Below are 17,016 nucleotides of genomic sequence, written 5' to 3'. Positions count from 1 at the left end.
CTTGTCTACCAGAAAGCTGTTATGGGATTAGGAACCACAGATAGTCTGATTTACAAACTAATACCTTCACTACCTCTTTTTCTGGCTCTTAAGACACTTTATTTCTCTCCCATCCAACTTTACGTGGATACACATTTCACTACTTCTCAGCAGACAAAATAGGCAACATATATTATCTACTCTAACTGGCATCTGCACTTTTGCAAAAAACACATCGAGATTCAAATCAATTTACCTTCCATCCATGCACTCATATAAAAAGATATGTGGAACACATTATGCACCCAACAGATCAGCATGGCCATGAAGGATCCAGTCTGTCATACATATTAAATCTTGGGCAGCATGTTGTTGCTGAAGTTGATAATTTGAAATAAAAAAAAATGTATACAGTAGTACAATGCTTTTTTTTTTTCCAGTTTGGTATCTGGGCAATGTTGCTGGCACACATTCTATTAGATCATATTGTATCAATGGAATTAGGATTGCTGGACTCTGCTGCTTTCTGTTAGACATTTAAATCAAGTTGTGAGACTAGAATTTGTATTTTAACTACAAGATGTGTTAAGGACCAAAACCAATCCCCATGTACAAAATGAATTGAGATTGCTCAGCACTGCCAAAGCTAAACCCCACTACTAAAAATGAAGTTCAAGTACAAAACTCAAATTTCAGCATTTACACAACTTTAAACATTGACTCCTTGCCTCCTTAAATGATTGCGAGCACAGAAAAACACACCCAAAAGTCAGAAGCATTGATAAAAGTGCTCAAAGTAAAAGCATACGGTACAATCACCCCTTATCAGTACTCAGGTGAGTAAAACCACTTCCTGCAGAGTTGTAATACTTTCTCCTGGGGGATTCTGAAATCCTTGCCAAATCTATAAGCGTGGCAGCTTCTCTCAAATAAATGCAACAACAGCAGTCACTTATATAATAATGATACTATCTAATAGGGATTAAATAGAGGCTGAAAATACTGTGCTATGGTCTTGCATGCAGTGAGTTGTGGAAGGGGAACTGGAACCTGAAGATTCTGCATACACACACATACACGTGTGTGTCTGTGAGTGTGTTCATGCACATTTCCTCCTTTGTACTGCAGAAACTGAAGCAGGAGTAATGATCTTTTAAAAGCCATCCATATTCTTGTCCTTCCTGTGCTTGAGAGGCAGAAACACTTAAGGAAAATCCAGTTAACTGATGACATGAGGTTTTACCTTGAGCTTTTCAAAGATGCATGAGGTATCATCTGGAAAGCAAACACTTGCAAACAGAAATGCATTTACCCATTTCCCTTCAAATTTAAGCAGTACTCTGTATTTGAAATGCAGGCCCAGATTGAACTTGTACAGCACTTCTTCATGCTGCAGAACAGACATGGGTAGAGAGCTGCTGAGACCCTGCCTCTTGCCTGCAGCAGTCACAACAAGCATTGAACATCCCTGGGTTTATAAATAGCTAGGAACAATGATTAAAGATGTTACCTAGACTAATAAAGAAGAATTGATTGATAACTGGAAGGTAATCTGGGTGACAGTGATCATGAAATGGGTTTTCATTTCTAAAATGTGACAACAGTAGAGAAAGGACAACAGACTTTTAAAAAAATGAAAAAAGGAACAAAAAGCCCCCAGAAGCAAAACAAAAGAAAAGAAAAATTCACCTGAAAAAATCCAAACCAAAGCAATTTCCACTTAGAGGAAAGGTAAAAAGCACAGGCCAGTATGGCTGTTGACAAAGTTCTCTAACGACGGGAAAATTAGAAAATGATCATAGTAGAAAGTGGTAACACAATTATGGGACTAAGGGCAACTATATAGAAAAAGAAAAAACACGTATTAAAATCAAAAAGGGCCAAGGAGCTAAAGAAACTTCAGTTAGCAAGAAACTAAAAGAGAAAAGAATATATAAATGCCTTAAAAATACAAGATAACAAACAATGGAAGAGATAAAGCACCACACAAGGAAGGAAAACAAATAGCCTGACTAAAGTGTTCCTGCTTCTTTTGCATTAACCTTCACCAGAAGTGCCACTGACTGAATATTTATCAGGTACAGAACATAATCCATTTCATCAAAAAGGATAGGATAGCAACCCCAGTAAGGTGGAAGGTACATGAATGACTTAGGGCATGGCTCCTGGAAATAAGCTGGGGTAGACAGAGAGTCTACCTAATTTCCAATCCTAAAATAATTTTGGAACAAATCATCAAACAGTTAATTTACAAACACACAAATGATTACAAAATAATGTTAAAAATAAACCAACAAAATCTATCCAGGTTTTTGTCAAATAGCAAATCTATCAAATTTAATCATCTTCCAACAGACACCTGGCTGAGCAGGCAAAGAAGCATCTATGCTGCAAGCAGGATTTCAGTCACTGTCCCCTGGAACATTCCATCAGACACATCCCAGACATAATTACTCTAAAGTGGCAACATGAGGGACTAAATAAAGTCATCCTCAAGAAAAGTTTTCATTGCTATAGTTTACTGTTGTCCTAGGAGGGCACTTCACATATCTTTCTGCAGGGACTTGGCTTTCCCTTGGTTCTAGCAAGTATTTTCATTATTGTAAAATAGTGAAACACACCTGGAAGGAAGAGGCTGTAATCACTCACAGGACAAGATCAAAATCTTGAAGAACCTATTTCAGAACATTTCTACAGTAAGAGGAAGTGCTGTATTTAGGAGACACAAATCATATACATGTAGGGGAAGAATAACATTTGGGGACTGCAGTGAGCTGCAAAATGCAATGGCAATACAAAGCACACAAATCACTTTCTGAGAACTATTATTAAGGATGTTGAAAGCAAAGGGTAGGAGGCTTTTCCTAAGGAGAGCTGGACCCAGCACTGGGGCCATACTGTGAGAAAAATTTAGATAGAGGAGCAAGTCTAAAAGAACAAAAAGTGTTCAGAAATTTGGAAAATAAGATTGTTGCTGAAAAGCCAAGGGAGTTGGTCTTACTCAGAAAGAGATCACTATGGGACAACTCTGTAACAGTCTTGTGATGCAGAAGGAGCTCCTCTGAAAAGAGACAGTAAATGCTCTATGTTCACTGGGAAAAGCAGGAAGAAAAAAAATCTCATTAAATGTCTAAAATGATCTGAGGCACAACTAGGAAAACTTGCTCATTAGTAGAAAAGGAAAACATTGGAAGAAGCTGTCAATGGACATTGTGGAGCCTCCTCTACAGGAGGCTTTCAGAAGGTTTCAGGAGGCTATAGCTGTATTACTGTGCTGTCAGGTATAATCAAGACAAAACCTCAGTGTGAGCAGTCAGGCTGCATGGAGGCACCTTGTCATTCCAGCCTGCTGATGATTTTTTCTGAGGAAGTTGTGACCAGAAGTCTGAAGGGCCACCTGGGGCACTCCTGCAGCAAGGGCTTGTGACACAGGGGCTGAGAACAGAACACAGTAAAGCGCTGATGGAAAATGGCAATACCCTCACAGCTTCTATTCAAAGCAAAACATGTCATGAGCACCATCAGCTTTAAGACAGAACCTCCAATCTTAGATGGTAAGCACAATATTTTGAATTTTTATTCAAAGTTATCATGGAGTCCAGCCAAATCCACCAATAAATCATGCCTCTAAGTGCCATACCAACGGTCTCTTAAATACCTCCAGGGATGGTGACTCAATCACTTCTCCGGGCAGGCCATTGTAATATCTGGCCCCCCATTTTCTGCAAAGAAATTTATCCTAATACCCAGTCTAAACCTACCCTGGTGCAACTTGAGGCCATTTTCTCTGGTCCTATCTCTTGTCATCAAGAGGAAGGAGTTGACCCCAACCTGGCTACACTCTCCTTTCAGGCAGTGGTAGAACACAATAAGGTCACCCCTGGACCCCATTTTCTCCAGGCTCAACAGCCTCAGCTGCTCCTTGAACAGGCTTGTGCTCCAGACCCTTCCCCAGATCCATTTCCATTCTCTGGACACACTTCAGCCCCTCAATGTCTGTCTTGAGGTGAGGGGCCCAAAACTGAACACAGCACTCAAGGTGTGGCCTCACCAGTGCTGAGTACAGGGGGCAATCGCTGCCCTGCTCCTGCTGGCCACTCTATACACACACAGGTGTCATCCTGGCTGGTACAGGCCAGCATGCTGTTGTTGGCCCTTTGATCACCAGGGCACAGACTGGCTCTTGTTCAGCCAGGTGTCAAACAGTGCCCCTAGGTTCTTTTCTGCTGGGCAGCTCTCCTGCCTCTCCAGATCCCTCTGCAGAACCTTTCTACCCTCAGCAGGTAAATGCTCCTGCTCCTGCTGGTGTTGTGTGTGAAGTGACTGAGGGTGTCCTCAGTCCCCTTGCCCAGGTCTTGGATGAAGATGTTAAACAGGGCTGGCCCCAACACTGAGCCCTGGGAAGCACCACGGGTGTCCAGCTGCCAACTGCATCTCACTCCATTCACCAGCACTCTCTGGGCCCAGCCATCCAGACAGTTTTTAACCTAGCAAAGAGTGCACCCATCCAAGCTTGAGCAGCCTGCTTCTCCTGGAAAATGTGTGGGAGGTGGTGTCAAAGGCTTCACTGAAGTCCAGGGGACAACATCCACAGCCTTTCATTCATCATCTAGGTGTGTCCCCTGGTAGGAATAAAGTGACTGATATTAGCTGTACATGATGCAAAGTCTTGAGCCAAAAGGTGAAACTAAGGATATGAATAATCTCATCTTTGCTTTTCAGCTATGTTCCTAGTTTTGCTGACATATTCAGACCACTCTTTTCTCTTCTTCACTGAACACTTGCCCTGGAGTAAAACATGGTATGATAGATTTCAAATTTTTCTTATCTTTATTAAAAAAAAAAAAAAAATGGACCAGCACTGTCTTGCAGCAATTGGTTTGTTATATTTGAACTGGTCTACGTACACACCTTGCACAGCATCTAGGATTCAGCCTCCAAAACCATACACAAAAAAATAAACAATGTGCTAGATGGCAACCACAGTGATAAGAGCAACATTAGCAACACTGAGAACACTTTTGGTACCAAACAAATCCAAGTCATGCAACTGATTTGAATTCATTCATAAAAACAGTTCTGTGCTTGAGTTGTGCAGAGGTAAATTACCATTTAAGGCCAAGAGAGGGCCCCATTGAACTACATTTCCTTTGCTCACAACCCTTTAAAGTAGGAAGACTTTGAAAGACGGCAAAGGAGAAAGCAAAAGAGATAAGGAACCTGTGACAAGTGCAAGGGCACACCAGAAGAAGAAAGACGTCAAAATAGAAAATGAGGAAAAAAGAACATCTCTGGCAATTTCTAGTGTTCTGCCTTTATTTTCTGTAAGACTTCACAAAACAAAAACACACAAAAATAAACTATGCAAATTCAGTGATCAAAGAGCAAAAATATAGTGGAAGAAGGAAGAACATGTGGCTGGCATCCTGGGAGAAAAATCTCCTTTTGGAAAATACTGAAAAAAGTCAAAGACTCAGGACAACAGAGAGAAATTTAGCAATGTCCCATAACTGGTAAGTTGTGTACAAAACTAAGGCTTTCTGTCAGGCAAAACATATAACCCACCTTTAATTAGCTAGAGTCATATTTTCATTAAAATTTTTAAGAAAGTACTTATGCTACTGTGGGTTGCAGAAGAAAATTTAGGTCTAATCATTTCTTAGGAAGAAAAAAAAAAGAAAACCCACATCATCTTGACTTAAACCTCTCCTTATTTTCTGAACCCTGGGGACCACCCTTGCTGATGTGTCCATGTGGTGTGACTGCTGCTTGTACGGCATCGCTTTATATTTTTCTCCATTGTGTGCCACACAATCAAAAACATTTAATACTCTATGAAGCAAAACCACTTGGATTGTGGACAAAACTGTTCTACACTTGTCTTTTTCCTTTCAGAACTATGTTCAGAAGAGGCAGCGGTTGACTTTCACAAAGTTTCAGCCAACCAATCTCTGATGATACAGTTTTAAAGCATTTCACACCAGTGTTCCAGTAGGTTAAAAGAATTAAGAACTGCATTCTTATGTTTTGAGAACTCGTTCAAAGCCATGAGCTCATGACAGAGGATGTCACAGCAAGGACCATAAGATGCTGGTAATCACAAAAAAGAAATTCAAAAGGATGCAAAAGAAGGCAGACATTCACACTGATGCTTAGATAAGGGCAAATTGCCATGGTGGAATAAAGAATTGATGTTTTAGAGAGGTACAGGCACACTGCGAATAGCCTTCTGGATCTCAAATCTAATTTAGAAGGTAATACAAATTTGGTGGAGGCATTTCAGGTGAACTTAAACCACCACTGAAACACACAGCATTAAAGATTTCTTCAGCAAGAGCATCACTGCTTTTCTTTTTGCCATTTTTAATTTGCAAGCCTGACTCAGAGGTGTCATTTAAAGGCCTTGACAGCCCTCTACAAGATGGCAATTCCAGCTCCCCTGAAGACCAGGTCAGACCACTTAGAAGAAAAATCTTGAGGTGTCAGCAGGTAAAGACTGTTTCCAATCAGTGCATTGAGAATTCCTCACTGCCAAACAACTAACCAACCAAAAATAAAAACCAAACCAGAACAAACCAAACAAAAACCACAACAGCAAAACTAAGAACAAAAACCCTCCAAAAAAACCCCCAAACAAACCAAAAAAAAACCCCCACCCACCACCAATCAAATCAATATCCCTTGCTCCCCACCTCCCCTCAAAAAACCCCAAAGGGCTGAAGTGCAGCAAGCTTTCTGTACTGCACTGCCCAGGTGCAGGTACTCTGCTAACCCAGCCCCAGCCTGGATAAGGACAGTCACAAGCACTGGAACACTGGTCTGCTAAACTTCCACACCTGAATTCAAGTTAGGTTGAGACAAATCTCTTGCTGAATATTTTTGCTAACTTTTAACCAAGTAACATGGAACTCTAAAAACATCTCCCACCAGGTACCTTCATTGTGAAGGAGGGAATATTTTGGAGCACCTTGTTTATGCATCAGACAAAACATTTTTCCCAGGCTCTGAGGTTTGTGCTGCCCATGTGCAAACCAAGACACCTGAGTGCAATGTCAGGTTCTCCACAGCACCAGTGAGATAAGCCACACAGATCAGCTCCTTTTTCCATGTGCTGCCGGCCTTGGCAGTGTCAGCACAGAGTGCCACTCAGAAAGGTTTCATAAGCAGCAATGTAAACTTTACTCTTTCATATGAAAATACCAGATAATAAAAAGGATTGTAAAGCATGCTCTATATGGACTTCCCATGTATCAATTTTTATTTTTTCCTTCTTTTAATCACTGAAAATTAACTCCCTCCTGCTCCAGAGGATTCTTTCAAGGATCACCACGTTCGATCTACACCAAGCAGTGAAAAAAGGAGCTTCGAACCTTAAAAGCCTTTTTTTCCCATGTGTCCACAGCAGAGAACAACTTATTACCTGTTTCCTTAAGTCCTGAGCCGATCTGTGAAGAGTGTGGTGGTTGTTAGCCGTGAGCCCTTTCGTAGAGGAGCCAGTGTTTGTAGTAGCGTGGTGATTAGCAGCAGCCTGGTCTTTTCGACTCTCAGCCTTATGTTCGCTGTTCCTCTCCTTCCCTGGGGTGGCCTCTTTGCTTTTGTGTTTCTGAGCAGGTTCTTTCTCCTTCGATGATTTGCTGGACCCATTGAAAACTGAGAAGAGAGAAAATCAGGTTATTAAGGGGGGAAAAAAAGAAAAGAAAAAGTTTGCAAGACCAAACACTTCATTCAAAAAATCGCAATTTTCTCTGCTCTCAGTGTTGGATATTTAGTGAATGCCTTTGTACATCTAAAGTTAAATCAATATAGCAATAGCACTACTTTGCATATTTCTTTAGATGAACAGATTTACTACAGTATTTCCTCTGCTTGTTAGCACACATTATCTTCAATATCCAAATTAAAACATACAAGGTATATTACTGTTTTGACTGACCTAGATTTAGAATTATGAGTTTGATTTTTACTTATGACAGTTTTAATTATATTTTTTTGCTCTTGCAGTGAGGGAATTCTAAACATAACCTAAACAGAAAAAAGGCTTATTTTTATACCAATGTAAAAGAAAGGAGACGTTCCATGAAAAAGCATGTTTTGTTTTCATCAGTACCCGAACTGCTGAATCAAACTGACAGCAGTTTGCCTATAGCAGACAAGCTGCAAATAGAAAAAGGTACTTCTGCAAAGAAAGGAAAATACTAAAACCATTTTGGAACATGTGACATGAAGTAACACCGGGACCTATGCTGAGCTCCATAACCTTATAATAAAGGGATAAGAAAGCGTGGAACAGACACCTTTTTTTTGGTACAATAAATATTATGTGAATGTATACAAACAAGTTTTGTTCCTGTCTCTCTGCTGAATTTATTTAAGAAGAGTCACTGCTCTTCTGTTGTCAGGGAACATGGAAAGCTGAAGCTAAAACAAACAAAAAATCACATCACATTTCTCTGTTTGTTAATCAGAAATGTGCTGAATTCATGTCAGTGATGCACCCTCTTCAGTGGAGCACTTGACAGAGGTCCCCAAGACTTGTAATCCAACATCCACAATGGCAAATGCCCTCCTGCCTTTTGCTCTTGATTTCTACCCCTGTCTTTCTCTGACAGTTTAGGAAAGGATGCAAACAAGAAACTTCATAAATACTTAATAGCACAACTATGTGAACATTTTATTTATTACACACAACATACACCATCTGTTTGGGAATAGTAACTAAATGCACAAAGTTACTGTTTTCTTGTGAAATGAAAGCCTTCTTTTGTCACTAAAGGTGATATTCCTACAACACACACCTTATCTAAGTTGTGAAGCTTAGCTATCTCTACAGATGTAGAGTATTAACAGTAGGAGCAGCAGTAAGAGTAGTAATAAAAATCACAATCCTGCTGGACAGAAGAGGGGCAGCTGAGCTGCTTTTGAGCCCACCCTGCACCTCCAAACCTTCCCAAGCAGCTATCCAGCTTCCCACAGCCAGAGCCCCAGCAAACTGTTGACAAATTTAATTTTCAGGTCACTTATCATATTTTCAGTTCCCTTATCATATTCAGTCAGTCATAAGTGTTGAAGCTGATTACTTAAAAAAGAAAAATCTGTGATTGCTTTTCCTCCTCTCTTCCTTCCCACTTGCAGAAACGTAGTAAGAATGAGAGAAAAGCTGTCAGCAGTGGAGTCACCACAAATTTCTCCATGGTTCTGTCACTCCTGAGCTCAGGAGCAACTGGTGCTGCCCCAGCCAGCCAAGGATTTCTCAGTGATATCTGCAAAAATCACGGAACCCTTTGTGTCTCATTTCCAGTGATGGAACTGATAATAATTGCCAACCCCTCTCGGGAAGTACATGACAATACATTCATCCTCCTTGGGAAGGAATTCTCACATCAGATGGAAGGCACTACAGATGCACAAAGCATGACTATTTATTTTTAATAGAACAAACAACCAATGGCAGCTTTGTTAATATGTATTTTATCATTTAGAGTGATATCTTCCTTGGAAGGGAACAAATTGTATATACTGATCTGCTCCTACAGAAACATACAAGTCAGAGAGATTAATTTTCTGTAATCAGTTGCCACTTTAAAAATCGAAGATTACTAAAACAGAAAACACAGCCAAAAAACCAAATTGTGCACTTCTCAGGTTCACAAAAAAAAAAAAAAAAAAAAAAAAGAAAAAAGAAAAAAAAAAGGGAAACATGAGACAAGGTATATTTTATATGCAACAGCTCATTAAATTTAAGTGTCGTGGGAACCCTGCCAGTTTTACCCTCTGAGTAATTATCTTTTGTCTTAATTTGTAAGATTCTTGAAAGGGGGAAGAGAAATATAGGAGGAAAAAAATGTTCAGTCTCACAGGAAAAGCTTAAAAAGCTGGTGTCTGAAAACACAACAAAGGGAGATGTAGATGCAAAACAGTTTTTGCCACACTGTCTTCCAGTTAAACAGTAGATGGTATCAGATGGTATCAGTTTCTATAAAAATCAGTATTTGTTTCTTGCAACACCTAGATTACTGTTATATCCAGCTACTTTATATTCAGCTATAAAACCTTTCTGCAATAGTAAGTTCTGAAAAATTCACAAACATACACATCATTCACATCATGTGAGCAACTATCTAAATGCTGACTTGATTAATTACAAAATGCTATTGCAAGCCAAGCATTATGGGGTGGAAAAAATCCCCAATACTATGATTTTCCTCCTGTCTCACTAAAAATATTGAAGCAAGTTATTTACACAATAAATTTATTTAGTACAATCCATAATTAAACTCTGGCCCCAACAGCTAGTATGACAGTTAAGAGAAAAAATGTATCACGAAAAAAAAGACCAATCCCCCTCAAAAAAATCTTGTTGTTGAAGTGTAACTGATAATAAGCCAGCAACACCCACTTTTTAAAGGAGAGAAAACAATAACTCCCAAAACCTCTGCAATAAATATTACTGAGACCAAATTTGTTTTAACAGTGAAATTATTACCAATTCTTTTGTGCCTTCTTATGCAGCAAATGGCATTCTCCTTCACATCTGCCAACTCCTAAATATTTCTGAAGCACTCAGAAAATCAGGAAAGGTGTATGCTGTGCTTTATGAACCCTTGAGAGGTGTGTTCCAGGAAAATCTCCCATGTTAGAAATAAGTCTGACATGCCAATATCCAATGTTCTGTTCCCATTCACTTTTGTTCCTTACTAAAGAGCAGTCAATAAAGGTTTCACCCTTGAAGCAATAATTTCACTAAAAGACAGAAAGACAAAAAAAGAAGTCCAACCTACACTAGTGGTGGAACTTGCATTCCTGAAGCAGAAATTATGTGTAGTCTTGAATTCTGACTATTTCATATATTTTTTTATATTTTATATATATATTTTATATACAGCAGCTGCCTTACTCTGTATTTCCAGAACAGCTTTTAGTTAAAGGTAGGAAGCACTACTAACAAGTAATTAAGAGTGTAAGTAAATTATTAGTGTTCAGACACTCCAGATAGAATAAATGGGTATCATTATACTTGTATCCATTTGAATGCTTATTCTCAAAATGCTGTGTCCTCCAAAGCTATTATTATTATTAAACTGAAACAATAAGAGTCCCACAGTGAAATACTTGCGGGTCTTTTGGTTAGCAGGGATGATCAAATGCAAAGAAACTGAACCACTACATTCAAAACTCACAAGCACTGGGGGTTTTAAAACCACTGATATAATTTACAGCAGCAGAGTAAAACCTTATGGCAGGCATGATCCCCATGGATGCATCACAGTGCTCCCTGCATCGGGGGAACCAGACCCCGGGCACCAATATTCACCCAGGATCCCATACTGGGACTTTGGGGTATCTCATCCCTGCCCAAACCAATGCAAACAGTGAAAATTGTGCCTCTATTAGGTGCAGCTAATGTCTAAAAAAAATTTTTGGTCAAGTAAAGCCACAGATGTGCTCAATTACTAGAGATTAACTAGGCATTTACTACAGGAATTGACACGGTAGTGGGCGATAAACATAATGTGTTTTCAGCAATTTTCGGAAGTATTCCTACAAATTAATTTGCACACAAACACTTCACAGGATCCAGCCAGCCAACCATTCAGAAGCTAATTTATAATATGCACAATAATCAGGCTTTCACTGTGCAGGCAGCAGAATTACTGGATTGGGTTCAGTCAGCTATTGACTCCGTGGACAAAGCTTTGTTTCCCAAGCTCTCCTGAAGGTTATTCCTGCACCTGATATGCTTTATACTTGGGATAACTGGGGAGGTTTAGTATGGACTGCAGAGTACAGAACCCTTTTGTTGTGTGCCAGTGGCTGGGAGATGAAGGCATGGACCATACACATACACATGTGCTGCATGTTGCAGAGCTTGCACTGCATAAAGCAAGTGATTGCACATTCATAAAACCATCCAGAAAACAGAGGGGAGATAGAAGTGAAAGGGAGAAGTTTTGTTTTTAGAAGGAGAAAAGGGAGCCTTGCCAATATTGTGAACCCGAGCCAGCTATTCCAGTGCAAGCCTCATGTTGTTACATACATCATGTTTGGGAAGAGATGTAGTATTAATCAACTTTTTGGCACAGAGTATCTGTTACTGTACAAAAACATTCTTGCTCTGGCTTTAATTCAGTTCTAAGTCACTGTGAAAACATTTATGTGGCTCTCAAACTGTGTTAAAGGACCCAGGCAATAATTCTTTTCCCTTCCCAGAGGAACCAAAACAACCTTATACTTCCATAAAACACAGTATTTTAATACTGCCAATTGTTTTCCTTAAATGTTGGGTATGTTCTGACTTCCATAAATCATTTCCAGGGATAGAAGCTGTCTTCTGGAGCCCCCCAACATGCTCTGCCTACTCAGAGTCAGGAGCAAAGGTGTACTTCAGAAGAAAAGGCCAGCACCACATCATATGAAAACATGTGGTATTGCCCTTTCTGCACTTCCCAAGCCCTAATGCAACACCACTCAATTTCTCAGTGGACAACACTGCATGAAAATTTCCATAGCTGCACGCTAGCAGGAGTCAAACGGGAGAGCCATGGCAGCGAGGTAACACTGAATTTGTTTTTTGACACCATCAATAACACAGCTCAAGCCCTGCACGCACAGGAATATATTGGGCCACCGGGAGAAGCGTTATTGGTATGAGACACCGCGCCACCGCTTGCAAAAATTCAATACCAAGTGTCTCGTCTCAGCACAAATTCATTACTCTCACCTAACCATTACGACACAAACAACATCAAAAGGGTCACTCACTAGGCAGCAAGTCCATACAAGAAGTGTCTGTCTGTTATCACAAGTCTCGCACCAGGATAACAATTCAATTTTTTTTTTTTGAGCAACTTCCAGCTCCCCTATTCTTCTCCACAGGTCATACATCTCGCTACTGAAAAACCGCAAATTCCCAAATGTGTTGTGCCTTATTTGCATATTTAAGTATGCAAATTACTGCAAACCGGGTAATTTTCGTGTTACATATTTTTGCAGAAAAATTAAATGTGCAAAAATGTTTATTGCAACAATTATTGGTTCCATGGTCTTTCAACAAAAGGCTGTAAATCATCAAAATAATTGCCTACCCATTAACTATTGCAGCACTCTGCCTGAAATTTTCTCATTCTTTAAAATATATTTTTCTTCTAGATATTTACCTCTTCAGGATTAGTTTCACTAAAAATTATGTACAAGCCTAAGGCTCTGTCTCATGTACCCACCCACAAATACCAAATTTAGTTAAAACCAAAACTAAATAAAGAACTCCAACCATAAACCAGAATTTTCTCACAGCACACTCAAACAGTAATGTATGTAAAAGATGTGCCATTCAAGCCCAAGATGCAGAAATGCTGCATTGAACTATACCCTGAAATAAGAAAAAAGCTATCTACAATCTTTTCCTGCCTCATCTTCGTACTACTACACATGTAAGGAAATTACTCTGCTAAATTATCCATTGCAAATTGAGAAGTGAAACGTTCTGTGTTTCTGGTAAGTGAGTAGGACAGCACTGAAGCAGAGTATAGTGTTTCTAGCAATGCTTGCTTACTATGCACTACTGCCAGGTCTGTTTTGAAATTTGAACCCCAAGCGAGGAAAAAAAAAAAAAAAAAAAAAAGAAGCATCTCTATAATTTTCTCCCCTGCCCATTTCAGGCAAAAGGCATGCAGAGCAGTTTGTATCTCATCATGTTAACAAAACACAGCATAATCCAGAAACCATTTCTGACCATGTAGGTTTTGCTGACACACTGAAACTGGGTTTACCCCCACTAAGGACACCGGACCCGCCCTTCATGAAAAAGTTTGGTTACAAATAATGATGGTTAATTCTGTTTTCCTATAAGTACATTAGAACTTAATTGTCTGTCTCTGGCATCCAGAGACAACAGGACATTCCAGGTATGCTGGCCTAGCACACTCCTCTCTGCCCTTGAGCTGCTGTGCTAGTGTGAGAGATATCTAATTCCCCAATCACTCTTCCTAAGAAAATTAGCCAACCATTATTAGAGGAACTGCAGCCTGCTGCATGCAATGTCTAAGTTGCTACACAGCTGTATCTGCGTATGCTGCTCCTCCTGAGGCACTTTTCCAGCCCACAAGCCCTTTCAAGTAGAGTGATGCCTATCCTCCTTTGCTCCTGAGATGGGACCGATAACCCAACAACTTCCCAGCTCCACCTTCCAGCTCTCTATCACAGCCTGCCTAGCAAAACACTTGGCACCTGCAAACATTCTTCTTCAGGAGCCTGCAGAGAAAACTTGCCATTGTGCCACAGAATGAAATCAAACTAGAATTTATTTAGTTGCGAGGAATTCAAAGAATTAGGTTTAAAAGAACAAAGACCTAAGTCTACCCTCTTACCTACCACTTGGAATTTCCTCTGAGCAGTGGAGAGATGCAATTTAGAACCAATATCACCCTGGAAAGACTTGCACACTCCCTTTTACACACTCCCATGAATGCAGGAGATAAACACTTCTCCCGCCAAGCATTTCACTTTGCTCTTTTACAGCTGGATGTGTGTGCAGCATATCAGCAGCACTAGGAAAGGAGGGTGAAAAGGTAACAATTTGATGCTTTAAATGTATCTGTGTAAGCAGTAAGGTTGGAAGGCAACAAGTCAGTTGAGCCAATTGTTTCATCTTGTGCCGCAAGCTATGCCACGCGCTATACGTGCTTCCCATTCCCACTCAGGCACTCTAGATTGAGTTAGCTCTCCAAGAGGTGGCTCAACAGGCTCAGTTATAACAAATAGTTTGGTGTGCAACCTTATAATACCTCATATTGGCGTCAGAAGAGGATATTGACAAATGACTTCGCCCAGAAAAATTGTTGGCCCCCACTGAGCAGAAAGCAATCATTTGACACTGTCTAATGACATTAATCAAGCTCTGAACTTTTGTTGTTGTATGTCATAGCAAATGCTTAGCATTTTCAGGTCCAAAGTGCTTGAGTAGACATTGTATATTAAAAACAAAAGACTTTAATTCATTAAAAATAGACTCTCACGCTAGATTAAGTTCATTTGCTGCACCCGTCCCTGGTCTGCCTTTGTGTGTGGTCTCATTTAAAACAGACACACAGGAACCAGAACCTACTTCATTCACATGAAACAAAAATACTATTGGCTGTCAACCAACATAACAGACACTGAAGAATGGGAATACCCCTGGGTAAGGAAATTTTAATTAAAAAAAAAAAAAAAAGAGAGAGAGAAGAAGAAAAAAAGAAATTACAATGACGAAGGAGAAGCAGCTGCCTTCTCTGGGAATTCCTGTTTCTTCACCTTTGTCAAAACATCTCACATTGTCTCCTATGTATTTTATAAAGGTCTTTTGCAGCTCTATTAAAGCAGCAGCTTCATTTACACTCTCTCTGATCTATATTGATAAAGATTATGAAGCCATTATATGGCTCATTATGTTTGCCTTTACTTACCCCCAATTAAGATTTCAGGTGTCTCTGGTTTTGAGCTAATTTCAAAGTGGCTGCCATCAGGGACATTCTCACAGAACACCATCAGCTCCTTTTGCAGTGATATATCACATTTAAAACTCTAAGGGAGCAGTTCTATTACGTGCAGCCTCATTTTCCATATGCAGAGTTTTGTGCCTCTTATTTCGGGGCGGTTACTTAGAAATCTATCCTAAGTGCCAAATTTTGATCTATGACTGGTAAAGCATTAAAGCTCCTGGTCACAGCTGACAGCTGAAATGCTATTAGGCACAACATCCCCTTGCAATTATCCACAAATCATTCACAAAAAGTGAGTTTTTGAGCTTGAGTATGCATTAAAAACAGATTCAGATGCAGTCATGAAAAAAATTTTGGCATATGTAACAAAGGCACCTTTTATAGCAAACTTCCTTTTGAAAGACAGAGATGAGGATCAGCATCAGTGAAGTAATTGGGATTTACTAATCTCTTCTTTGGAGCAAGGTAGCATGAAAGAACAAACAGAGCAGGCACAGATCACCTCTGAAAAAGTGCACTGTGAAGAGACCTTCCTCTCAGTTCTCCTACTAAAAGGAGAAGAGCTGAAGGGGCAGTCACCAGAAAGAAAGATTCTCATGGAAAACTAATAGTGAGGAAGGGAACAGAGAGCATAGGCTACATTTTGAAACTATGTCAGACAGAGATAGCAGTTATGAAACAAGAGCTCCTGCTGGAGCAAAAACCACATCACACAGGAGGCTGGCAGGGGAGCATTACAGCAGGCTCAAGAAATTTTCAGCACAGCTTTAAATCTTCCATTATACAGTAGGCAATGTTGCAATATGTGTGGATCCATTTTTCAAGATACGGCACGAGGACATCGTGACACAATTACTGTGCAATTAATGCAGCTTTTGCTGATTTGCAGAGAAATAACTGACTTGAAAAAGTTTCTGCCATAAAATTTTTCAATCAACAATATGAATGTGGTATCAACCTACTGCAAGTGTGGTCTCAATACTGCATAAGAAAAATTAAGTGTTGCCCCTGGCACGCATTTTGATAACACTTATGAATGCTTATATTTAACTTTGATCAAATAAAGTCATTCTAAATTAAACATCAGTCTCACAAAAGCCAGAGAGCGTGTCTGTGTGTACCTATATAAATACATCCCACAGAATGACAGGATTTTTTAGGTTGGAAAAGATCTTTAAGATCATTGAATCTAACCACAAACCTAACACAGCCAAGTCCACCACTAAAACATGTCCCTCAGTGCCACATCTACATGACTTTTAATTACCTTCAGGGATGGTGACTCAACCACTTCCCTGGGCAGACCTGACAAGCCTTTCAGTGAAGAAATTCTTCTTAATGCCCAATCTAAACCTTTCCTGGTGACTTGAGGCCTTTTTCCCTGGTCCTATTGCTTGTTACATGGAGAAGAGACTGACCCCCATGTCAGTATGTACATATATGTGTGTGTGTGTGTAATTCCAGCTCTGCAGTAGTTCTATCACAGAGTTCAGATTGTCAGAAGAAAGAGGTTAAAGCACAAGATGCTAAAACTGCATCTTATTCCACCACTTTTTCAATC

At 39.8% G+C, this 17,016-nt stretch overlaps 1 protein-coding gene across 1 annotated transcript in view; it reads right to left on the bottom strand.

Moving 5' to 3' along the window:
• Positions 1–17,016, bottom strand: part of JARID2 (jumonji and AT-rich interaction domain containing 2) — a 211,761-nt gene that overhangs the window by 28,406 nt on the left and 166,339 nt on the right. Inside the window, exon 7 of the mRNA XM_058804908.1 lies at positions 7,400–7,629. Within this exon, the coding sequence (XP_058660891.1) occupies positions 7,400–7,629 (230 nt within the window). The remainder of the gene's footprint in view (positions 1–7,399; positions 7,630–17,016) is intronic.

This window comes from Ammospiza caudacuta, chromosome 1, assembly GCF_027887145.1.
Source record: "Ammospiza caudacuta isolate bAmmCau1 chromosome 1, bAmmCau1.pri, whole genome shotgun sequence".
Classification (NCBI taxonomy): Eukaryota; Metazoa; Chordata; class Aves; order Passeriformes; family Passerellidae; genus Ammospiza; species Ammospiza caudacuta.
This window is presented reverse-complemented; position numbering and strand designations above follow the sequence as displayed.